The sequence below is a fragment of the Hippocampus bargibanti genome, linkage group LG09 (assembly GCF_051943395.1).
Source record: "Hippocampus bargibanti isolate YZ-2025 linkage group LG09, ASM5194339v1, whole genome shotgun sequence".
Classification (NCBI taxonomy): domain Eukaryota; kingdom Metazoa; phylum Chordata; class Actinopteri; order Syngnathiformes; family Syngnathidae; genus Hippocampus; species Hippocampus bargibanti.
Genome location: NC_142742.1, coordinates 20,464,001 through 20,476,020, shown reverse-complemented (window position 1 = coordinate 20,476,020; position 12,020 = coordinate 20,464,001). Strand labels below are relative to the sequence as shown.

At 43.2% G+C, this 12,020-nt stretch overlaps 1 protein-coding gene across 5 annotated transcripts in view; it reads left to right on the top strand.

Moving 5' to 3' along the window:
- Positions 1-3,004: 3,004 nt before the first annotated feature.
- LOC148893932 (zinc finger MYM-type protein 4-like) overlaps positions 3,005-12,020 on the top strand; it is a 46,524-nt gene continuing 37,508 nt past the window's right edge. For 4 of the 5 annotated variants that reach the window (XR_016115941.1, XR_016115940.1, XM_089004014.1 and 1 more), the window contains exons 1-5: positions 3,005-3,120; positions 7,632-8,235; positions 9,015-9,061; positions 9,382-9,531; positions 11,390-11,453. Coding sequence is in view for 3 of the 5 variants with exons in the window: in XM_089004014.1 (XP_088860140.1) it covers positions 3,082-3,120; positions 7,632-8,235; positions 9,015-9,061; positions 9,382-9,531; positions 11,390-11,453 (904 nt within the window). In the remaining 2 variants the exon portion in view is untranslated. The remainder of the gene's footprint in view (positions 3,121-7,631; positions 8,236-9,014; positions 9,062-9,381; positions 9,532-11,389; positions 11,454-12,020) is intronic. The other variant, XM_089004015.1, reaches the window with a different exon arrangement.

The following is a 12,020-nucleotide window of genomic DNA, read 5'->3' as shown; positions in this document are numbered from 1 at the left end:
TCTTTCTTCAGTTTTAAAAGTCTCTCTGTTTCTTTCAATTTAGATATGTAATCCTCCATTCTGAAAATAAGGCCAAGCAACACGAAAAAATGACTGGATGGTTGCACTTAACTTGCTAACTGTTTACTGTAGCTTGCTCTCACTAATTCTATTATTCTGCAGCAGAGGAGTCGCAGGAAGAATCTGTAATCACCAGCGCCCCCTGTCATGAGGCAGGAGAACTGTGTGCTTCCCCTATGCACAAGTTTTGATAAAAATAAAATAAAATAAACACTATAGTACAGTGTTTATAATGTAAAGTGACTCTACATTATATACACCAGCTAAACTGTAGAAATTTAGTTCATATACTAAGTGTTTGAACACTTTAACAGCGATATGCAAAGGGACAGCAATGCAGTCTCACTGCAGAGCAAGCCAGCACAGTTAGCATCGTCATTGCGCAATCCATGGTGAGGCTCAGCCGGCTGCTGCCTCACCGCTCGTCTCTACTTAGTATTTGAACGGTAAATACGAAAATTCAGCGATTTTGAAAACAAATCCAAACATTGTGAAGTTAAATGGAAAAGAACTTTAAAGTACAAATCGCTTAATAAATATAACTGTTTAATTTATTTTCTCATTTGATATTTCTATGATGACAGGTGAGGCATGGCCTCACCTGCCTCCCCTGACTGCACGTCAATGCATCACATGGTCGATTGCTGTGCGAGAGTGAGGTGCTGGCCGGCCGGCCAAAATTGTCGTACGCGTTGCCGGACTGCTAGCGCATTGCAGTGCCAGGCATTGAATTAAAATATAAAAAAAAATAGGATGTGGTAGTCGTGGTCGTAAGTACGGGTGGTCGTAAGTCGCGCCAGTCATATTTCGGTATTAAGAGAATGATGCTGAGCCTTGAACTGCCAGGCAGGAGACAGAGAGGAAGACCAAACGTGAGGTTTATTGAAGACAAAACAGGGTTAGATGGTGGACAGTGATTCGCTGTGGCGACCCCTGAAGGGAAAAGCCGAAAGGAAAAGCACAAGATCAGTGGTGATTCAGATATTTTTAGGCCGGCAAAGAAGGCTTTGCAGGCCTTGGCGGTCCACCACTGATATGGACTCAATAACTCGTTGCATATCGGACAAAAAAGCAGAGAGTCTATCTCAACATGTTCCGTATAGCTAAGTTATTGAGTAAGCCAGCATCGTTCGTGTCATGTGTTCTCTCCATGTTTTTAAAGAGTTTGATGGTTCTCTTTATTTGTAAGTAGGTTCGTTGTCAGATCTCCCAGGCAGGTGACGCGCAGAGCTTGATCGCGGCGTGGAGTCGAGCAAGTCGTGCTGTGAAACTCCGTGCGATGCTGAGCAGGTCTCTGCGAGCGGTGTGTCTGTCCGGGTCTGAGTCCGAGATGAGTCTGAGATGATTCTGCCCCGTGATTCGCCCATTCTCTCTGTCCCGCGTCAGCTCCTTTTATAAAATTTTCAAGCGTGTGCTATGCGTCAGGGTGAGACGCACATCAAGAAGATCAAGGAATTGAAAGACATGAAAGGGTTGAAAGGCGCACTTCAAAATCATACACACGTGTGACGCCACAGGGCTCCCCTCCTGGATCCGAAGTCGGTGAAAGCGATGAAGGAAAAAGAAATAAAAACAAAAGTCATTCTGCGACACGGTGAGGCCAGGCAAGATGACGGTCACCGGGCATGGCAGGCGTCGGTGGGGAGGTTGCCGAGGAGGTTTCGTGGTGCCTGAAGTCGTTGTACGGGAGCACGGCAGAGAGTGCTCTAAGACTGCCAGTTTGAGTCAATCGATGGAAACTTTCCTCGCGGCCGTCGAGTCAATGCCGGAAGGTCTTCTCACCGTGAATTGTTCGGCTGGGATCAGTCAAGTCGGAGAATCGATGAGGGATTGTGAGGACGAAGGTGCGTGGGGTTGGCCATGCTGCCGGGCACGGACAGGCTGGTCATCGGCGACGGTGGCGATGATCGCGCTGCCATGGCGCTCTGCAGGACGCTGAGGAAGCACACTGACGTCGGCGGCCGTGTCGGCCATGAAGCGTCTTCCCGAAGTCCGATCGTGGACATAAGTGATGTCCGACGATGTCCGATCGTGGACATATACGATGTCCGATCGTGGACATAAGCGATGTCCGACGATGTGCGATAGTGGACATATACGATGCAGCTAGTTGCAGAGTCGCCAGGCGAATTGAACGATGTTGGCCATCAGGGTGCGGCAGGTTTCACGGTGGGGTCGGGGCGCCCACGGGTGGTGGCGGCCCATCGGGAGCTCGGCTCGAGGGGTCTTGCTGTGAATATGCCGGGCTTACGGGCGGCTGGGAAATCTGGGTGTTTCCATTTAGAGAGTTGATTGGGCTGAGGAGGAGGGAAAAAAATCCTCCTGGCTAGCTCGCCAATAGAGTTTGATGGTTCTCTTTATTTGTAAGTAGGTTCGTTGTCAGATCTCCCAGGCAGGTGACGCGCAGAGCTTGATCGCGGCGTGGAGTCGAGCAAGTCGTGCTGTGAAACTCCGTGCGATGCTGAGCAGGTCTCTGCGAGCGGTGTGTCTGTCCGGGTCTGAGTCCGAGATGAGTCTGAGATGATTCTGCCCCGTGGTTCGCCCAATCTCTCTGTCCCGCGTCAGCTCCTTCTATACAATTTTCAAGCGTGTGCTATGCGTCAGGGTGAGACGCACATCAAGAAGATCAAGGAATTGAAAGACATGAAAGGGTTGAAAGGCGCACTTCAAAATCATACACACGTGTGACGCCACATGTTCTCCATGGCAGGAGCAGTTTGGTTGTAAGAAACACAACATATTTAATTTTTCAAAAATTTTGAATAATAACAATGTGCAAAAAGTCCACAAACATCCTCATTGTGTTTTATAAGTCCTAAACTACACAATTCTTTGAGTTGCTTGTCGTTGTGGTAGAAGCGGCAGGGCCAGAGAGGGAAGAGGAGGTGGACGACGACGATGAGGAGGGGGAGGAGGAGGAGGAGGAGGAGGAAGAAGAAGAAGAGGAGGAGGAGGAAGGGGAGGTGGTTGTGGTGGTGCCGGTTTGCTGTTTGGAAGCCAATGACTGCAGCATAATTAAAGATGGCGGACTCGGATGAATTTAGACTCAAGCGGTTAATGGTAAGCAAATTGCTCCAGGTGTTCGATTACTTCTGGGCATTAACCAGCAGGTCAATTTATATATTGCACCCGGCTACAAAGCGTTCTCAGTGCTCATTGTTGGTTTTCTCACAGCGTTCATTTGGCTGCTTAGGCTAAAGCTAGTTCGCTAGCAACTATGTGACGAGAGCACGCTGTTGTTTTGCCGTGCTACGAAATGTAGCTGCAACATCGCTGGACGCACACTTTCCACCTATCATATCAATACATCAAACAAACAGTCCACGGTGCCATTGTGAGTCATAAAATGTAGTTGTCCAGAAATGTAACGTTTTGCACGGTGTTCCCCCCGCCCCACAAACCTTTCACAAGGGGGCTTGCATGGACGACGAAAACGGCGTTCTATACTGTATATATTCAAATATCCTCGTTTAAGTCTGGCAATTGACTATACTTTATATTACCAGTTCATTCAAACCCCCAAAAATCTAATGGTTAAAAACTCCCACTGTAAACGAGAAACAACGTGGGGCCTGCAGTGTGTCGTTTTCATTGTAGTTATTTCACCTACAGTGTCTCGGTTTTTTCTATTTCTATTCTGTTCCCAAACTGCCCTATTAACTTGTATATAATATAATTTAAACGGTCCTCTTTCTTTTAAAATTCGAGTAATACCCTTCATTCACACCCAAAGCACCCAAAATCTCTATGGCCCTAACTCGGAGCATAGAAAAGTGTTCCGTTGCTGGCTTCATATGTTTGTGGACGACATCAGTTGAGCAATGTTGCTGACATGTGTGGTGATTGCGGGGATCTAAAGTTTGAGACAAGTGAGTTGAAAGAAACCCACTAGATTACACTTCCTCATCTCGTTTTGTAGCAAATAGTCCGAACTCTGTTATATTTTTTACATATTTTTAATTTTTGTATACACTTGTACTATATTCTGCAGTTTTTGGGCAACATTGGATCTGATTGGATTTACCTTTATTAGTCTTGCAGTGGCCAAATTTACATTTCACAGCAGCAAAGTTATGAAAGGAAGATGAATGAAAGAAGTAGCATTGTTGCTTGTATACACATGTATGTTGTTCACACACTCGGACGTTCATACAGGACATATACGATACCATAATTGTTTCACTGTTCTCATTAATAAAAGTATGTTAATCCCTTAATGGTTTTGTTCAGTTGATGTTTGATATGGACGTAAAGACGTAAAGCCAATAAGTTTGCCCACCCACGCTCGAAAAAATATTGATCTGAATGACTCACTTTATCCACATTGTGCTGGTTGGTATATTTCTGGCCCATATCTTTATCGTAAAACACAGTCCATCATAAAAGAGAATAACTGCGAATAACTGCTGCCAACTCAACACACATTTTCTAGGCCCTTTACGTGCCCAACAAGGTACCTGACATAATACACAAAGGCAACACAGCTTCCTGAGGACCCCTTAGTTGTCCAAACAGTTACCTGACAAAATACACCAAGTAAAACTTGCATGTAGTAGTAAGCACTCATATGAAGCACAAGCTGAATCTTTGGCCATTTGGATGTATTGCCATCTACACAGATGGAATGCAATGATGCCTTTGCCCTTCCTAGCTTAACTTTGCCATAGGAACGCAGCTAGAAGGGCCGTATCGTGTCTACCTATTCATATTTCATCCATCCACCCATCCATTTCCCAGACCGCTTTATCCTCATTCAGGTCACGAGGGGTGCTACAGCCTATCCAGCTGTCTTCGGGCACTATTTGTAGGCATATTCTCGAGCACGCAAATAAAGAAGGTTACTAATATGAAATACATAAAATTCAGTGACGTAACGCCACCTGCTTAGAACAAAAATAGGGATTAGCTCTCCTCCAATTGTGAATACTTATTTAAACAGTATATTACAAGAGTTAGCAATGAGACAGGAGAAGTAAAAAATAAATAAATACGAAATTGGATTTACCTTTACTAGTCTCGCAGTGGAGAAATTTACATTACAGAGCAGCAACGTTATGAAAGGAAGATGAAAGGAATTAAAGAAGTAAAAAAACAAAATACATGAGCTGCTGGAAAGGCAGCCACTCTCTCGCCATCCTGAAGTCAAAACAACAACAAAAAACTAAATAACAAATAATACGACAACACAAAGAAACTGAGTCACACAGAAATGACATTCCGTTTGGTAAAATAAATACAAATCTACCCCATTGGCTGCTACTGTGCACTGCTGTATGGCAGTAAACATGCTTTTGCCTTTGTGTTCACTTTGTGAATGGAGCGGGAAGATACTAGCTTGCCGATTACTTGCATGATGAAGACAGGGATGAGAATTTTCCGCCGATCGGCGGATTTCCAACTTTTTCAGACCGAATGACCAGATAAAAATAAATATGTATTCTCGCTTTTTCGCTGTTCATTTCTTGTTTCGGCTTGTGTTGGCAGAAATCGCAGTTTTGATTGGATGATACTGACGCCGGTTGGCGGAAAGCACCATTTTAATTAGATGATCTTAACTTTGGTGCCGTTGATGTTGAAACAGGTAAACGCCCCCTTTTGAATAAGCGGACGAGTAAAAACAAATCAGGCTGATTCGCCTTTGTGGAGAGAAAAGGTTCTAATTTGATAGATTCTAATTTGCAATGAAACTATAGAATCGATGAAGCAGTCGAATATCAGTGGCACTATGACAAGCCGCATGCTAACGTGAGCATCGATATACTACTGGCAGCAGAAAGCAAGTGTGCAAGCTAATGAGCAGTGTGCATGCCAGCGAGAAGTAAAATTACATATGTACCTGGCAAATTGACTTTTTATTCCGATAGTTTGGCTGGATTTTTACCAAGGAGCAGAAAACCATTCATATTAATGTTGAGTATTATCACAAAGGTATTTTAAATAATACATTCTGACATTTTGTTGAAATCATATATATATATACGTGTGTGTGTATATTATGTATGTATATGTGTAAACTCTGGGAAAGAGTAGTTGAAGCTAGACTAAGAGCAGAAGTGAACATTTGTGAGCAGCAGTATAGCTTCATGTCAAAAAAAAAGAGTATGACAGATGCAGTGTTTGCTTAAAGAATGCTGATCGAGAAGGTCAGAAGGAATTGGATGGTGTCTTTGTAGATCTGGAGAAAGCGTATGACAGGGTGCCCAGAGAAGAGCTGTGGTATTGCATGAGGAAGTCTGGAGTGACAGAAAAGTATGTCAGAGCGGTGCAAGACATGTATCATGACTGTAAGACAGTTGTGAGGTGTGACTGAGGAATTCAAGGTGAAGGTGTGACTCCACCAGGGGGCAGCTCTGAGCCCCTTCTTGTTTGCTATGGTCTGCTATGGAGGAATCTCCTTGGACCATGATGTTTGCAGATGACATTGTGATCTGTAGCGAGAACGGGGAGCAGGTGGCGGAGAAACTAGAGATGTGGAGATATGCCCTGGAAAGGAGAGGAATGAAGATCAGTCGCAGCAAGACGGAATATATGTGTGTGAATGAGAGAGATCAAAGTGCAAGAGTGATGCTACAGGGAGAAGATATAAAGAAGGTGGAGGATTTTAAGTACTTGGGGTCAATTGTCCAGAGCAATGGAGAGTGTGGAAAAGAGGTGACAAAGCGTGTCCAAGCAGGCCGGAGCGGCTGGAGAAAAATGTCAGGTGTGATGTGTGATAGGGGGGTTTCAGGTAGGATGAAAGGAAAAGTGTATAAAACAGTGGTGAGACCAGCCATGATGTTTGGACTGGAGACAGTGCCACTGAAGAAAAGACAGGAAGCAGAGCTGAAGATGTTGAGGTTTTCTTTGGGAGCGACCAGGTTGGATAGGATCAGGAATGAGTACATTAGAGGGACAACTCATATTAGAGGCTTTGGAGAGAAAGTCAGAGAGGCCTGACTGAGATGGTTTGGACATGTCCAGAGGAGAGAGAGTGACTATATCGGGAGAAGGATGCTGAGTCTTGAACTGCCAGGCAGGAGACCGAGAGGAAGACCGAAGAGGGGGTTTATGGGTGTGGTCAAAGAGGACATGAAGGTAGCTGGTGTGAGAGAAACCGGGATAGATGGAGGACATTGATTCACGGTGGCGACCCCTGAAGGGAAAAGTCGAAAGGAAAAGAAGAAGAAGATATGTGCGTGTGCCCAGCCCCCCTCGCCTCCCTGTGTAGAGGAGATCACAAGCGTATACCTCTATGCCGCGGGTCAAACGCAAGGCCAGATCCGGCCCGCCACATCATATTATGTGGCCCCCCACGAAAGAAAATCATGTTTGGCAGCTAGCATGGTCCTTGTTAAAAATGTACTCAAATGTCAATTTGTTATGTGAGTAAATGACGTTGTGATTCTGCAGTAATATTGTTATACTTGCAATAATAATGCGATTAAATATGTTTGTGGTTTCACTGTCATAATGGCCCTCCGAGGGAAGACGCCACTCAAAAGTGGCCTGTGATTTAAATGGGTTTGACACACCTGCACACGATTCATGCAACATGATGCATCTGTTAACTCAGTCTTTTCTGTTCTCCTCAGCACGAGCAACAGCAATCCAGAGTCTTTGATCAGGTGATGGGGTTGGGAGACTTTGCTGACACCTCCCAAGGCTCAAACACCTCCTCTCAGAGCGGCGGTCTGGAGGGTACAAAGGTTGTGGCTGAAATTTCAGGATTCGAGGCACCACATCCTGCAGATGAGTGCAGCAGTAACAGCAACAGCAGCAGCAGGCAACAGGAAAAGATTGGTGAGGGGGTGGAGGAGTCGTCATGTCCTCGCATTGCTTCCCCTGCCACTGACCAGCGCTCCTCGTTTACCATAGGACCCAGCGAAGGAGGCGGTAGTGGCGAGGAAGGATTTGATAATGCCTTGGATGGCCTTCCTTCATTTGGTCCTGAGGAAGAAGAGGAGGAGGATGAGGACTGGCACTTTGCTCTGCCACTGGAGACACTGCAGGATGATGACTGTGGCAAATCAAAATGTAAAAATAATCAATCGAGAGAGGAGGATAAAAAAAATCAAGACGATTGTTCTCCTCAAGAGCCCAGGGAGGAAGTCGTGAAAGAGCTAGAGAGGGAAGTGATGAGTTGCTCTGCCAACACTTCTCACTCATCCAAGGTCAACACACCTGAGAACAGCCGAGGTATTTGCATTGTGCACCTTTAATTAACCAATTGATCCATCTATCATTTTCAAAACCACGACGAGGCAGTGCAAAACAAGTCCTCATCACCAGTACTCACTGCATAGATTTCATCAGTCTGATTAAAAAAAAAAAAGGGTGTCCGTGCATGACGCCATGGGAGAGTGGCTCATGCCAGAGGTTTCATCATTCATAAACATGATAAAAACATATAATAATAATAATACATTACATTTTAAGCGCCTTTCAAAGCTCTCAATGACACTTTACAGTCACAGACAAGCATAGGTACTATAATAAATAAAATACAATCACAAATAGAATGCAATAAATAACATACAATTATAAATAGAAACAAGTGAGAGAGTTACACAGAAAATGCAATTTTAAATAGGTGGCTTTTGAGATGGGACTTGAAGATGGGAAGAGAATCGATGTTACGAATGTTAGCTGAAAAAAAACGCTTGACTCCTCTCTGCTTCCTGAGTGATGCTTCCTTGTGTAATTTTCATTGAGAGCGGATGTGTTTGTTGTGACTTATGAAAATCTGGCAGGGTTTTTTGTAGTGTATTAGCCCCTAAACATTGAGATACAATGCTAATAGAATAGTTTCAGATTTCGAACAAATCACTTTCGAACAGCCTACTGGAACGGGTTATGGTCGAAAACCAAGGTATGACTCTGAAGTCCATTCAGGCCAACCAACTGTATGTTCTCATGCAAACAAACAAACATTGGCTATGACAAATATCACTTTTTAAACCTCTCATCAAATGCAGGAATTCTGAATCTGGTGGCGCAAACAGAAGACAGTCAGCAACGAGAGGTAGGTTCAGTTGAATAAGGACGGAAATTATTTCTTAACATTTCATTCCCTGTGCTACTCCTCTTTATATTATATGCATTTGTAGTTTTATTTCGCATTGCAGTTTTCATTGTTGGCAATGTGTTTTCTTTTTACTTTGTAAACTAATTAACCTTGAATGAACATGTCTTTCATATTAAGTACAAATCACATTTATAATTTCACTAAGCACTCTGGGAAAGGACCAAATTTGATAGATCTTTTTCAGAAAAGCTTATTTTTCCGTAAATCATTGTCATGTGTTACATTTTTTGAAAACATCCTTTCTCATTCTATGTCAGCGGTCCGATGCTGCTCCTATGGAGGACAGCAACCCCCCAATGTCTCCCAATATCACCATTAAAGATGAGCCCATTGATGAGGGATACAATGCTGCTTTGCTGCCACAGACCACCGCCAGACAAATCAAAGAAGAACTAGAACACCAGGAGGTAAATGTAGTCCTTACAAAAGCACACAACGCTTGTTCCACCGTGTCCTTGGATTTTTGCGGGTCAGGTGTTCACGTCACATATTTAGTGTGGCTCTCAGAGAAGCACAAGAGGTGGTTGTTTAATGCCCAGATTTTCCCATCAACCTGACTGATGAACTCAGACTTGCACATTTAAGCAAAATACACCCTGTGTGTCACATCGAGCCCATCCACAGACTGAGTGGCTTTCAAAGAAAGTCGATGACTGGGACTGCATCTGTTCCAAGTGTACTGAAAAAATGAAATACAGTACATGCCACATTTTCTCAATAATGTAAAGAAATTAGGGGGTTTCTCAGTAACGTTAGATCAATTAATTGCTCACCTAATTAATTGATACAACAATTTTTTTGATCACCTGCCTGACAGCACTACTAAAAATATTAGCGTCCCCCTTCCTAACACGCACACACGTGCGCGCACCCCCCCCCCCACACACACACACACTATAAAGAGGACAGCAGCTTCACCCAAAACAGCTTAAAGGACAACCGACACCATTTTTTTGTTTCCTAACTAACATCAGAAAAAAAACGTTTTATAGCATCTAAAATACCCAAAACACGCAGGCTGATATTTTTAGTCAAATGCAAAACACCAATAAAAATGACTTAGTGTCCCAAAACTACTTCAAAATGACCTAGGAAATGACGAGTTTGAGAAGGTCCCGCCCCCTCTTTCGTGACGTCACGCCAGAACGTCTTGCCTTGCTCTAGAATCAAAACAATGGCTTCAGATTCGGAGAAGATGCTTTCTTGTTACTCATCCAGTTATGACTATGATTCAAATATTTCTGAAGAGGAAAGCATAAATGTTTGCAATCGATTAAAGAAGTCCTTACGTATCATTTTGAGGCACCTGGACTCCAATGTAGCTCCCAGAAAATGCACAAGATGGCGGACAAGCTCCGTTGGAAATGGGCTGATTTGTCTGCTGGGAATTTGTGTCAACTAGTATCAAATGGTAGTCTTGGTGCAACACACAACGATTCACCATCGCATTATGTATGTGTTTTACTTTTAATCTCGCGATCAACACGGATCGACACAATGTTTTTAGACCAAACAAAGTACCCAAAATGCATTGTGTGTCGCTTTCTTGGTCAGGGGTGTTCCTGATGTGACGTCACATCAGGAATCGTCACCAACTCGAAAACAAGACTTCCTGAATATTCAGCGCTTGTCTTAAAAAGTAAAATATAGCTTTATGCGGTGTAATCTTTATAAATGTAAATACACTCAGTAGAAGTCATTTGAAGTGATCTTACAAATTATGGACGCAACTTGTCCGGAGGCGGAGGTTGTCCTTTAATATCAACACTGTTCACTTCAGGAAATAATCTTCTTTTAAGTAGCCATAAAGTATACAATACAACATTAAATCATGAATGAAATAGTCCAGCAGTATTTAAAAATTGACACATATTGCTTTCCACTCTAACTTTTTATAAGTTCCTTTTTTCAACTAGTCTGCACTCTTTTAGAATCAATCTCCGATGTCTCAGATTTTGGCCTACTGATAGCTTTTGCTCTATGATTTATAGGTGCATGCACGGCAGGCCTACATGTTCCCGACTTTAGCATGCTTCATGTTTCTCAGAGAAGCCCAAATGAGCAAGCTCAAATATGGGTCAAATGATGAAATTAGTTTTAAATTTCTCATTTCTGCAGAAAATGGTAAAATTAAGAATACACATTAAAGTACTTCATTATGCTGTTTGGTCACATTGTATTTTTTATGACACATTTGTTTTGCACTGTTGATATTTACATTTGGCTACTATAACCGCTCACCTTAATTCTATTTGTGTTTTCCAGGAAGAGCTTAGAATTAGCTCCGTTTACTCTGTTGGCAGAGGTGACACAATTGTGCCCCCCATGGGTGAGTGTGTACATTTATCATCACAACTATTAACTACAAAATATATGTATATATTTCTGGGTTTGACTGGTCTCAAAGTATATACCGAACCTTTTCTACAGTATTATGCGTAGCACATAACATTGCCATGTTGTTTTTAGTATGTGTAGGTCTAATGCTTTCTTTTGCAACAGTGTTGTAAAATCTGATTCAAAATTCCACATACAGTGAGACCTCAACTTACGAACACCTTATCTTACGAACTTTTCATCTTACGAATGTCAAATTTATGAAAATTAAACCTTATAAGCACTATTTTCATAATACACATCCACCACGGCTGGTCCATCAACCACACGACCTTTGGATCTGGCGGCGTGATCTTCAGCGGAAGCACACGACCGAACAGCGCTCCAGCCGGCGCTACTTTCCACACCCCCTCTCATTGAATGCACACGTTGATCGCCTATTTGGAGCTTTTTGCTGACACAAAATAAAATCACCGTCGCTGAGAAGAAGGAGATAATTGAAAAACACGAATGAGGTGTGCGTTTGTGTGATTTAGTGGCCGAGCACTGCTATGCTAAG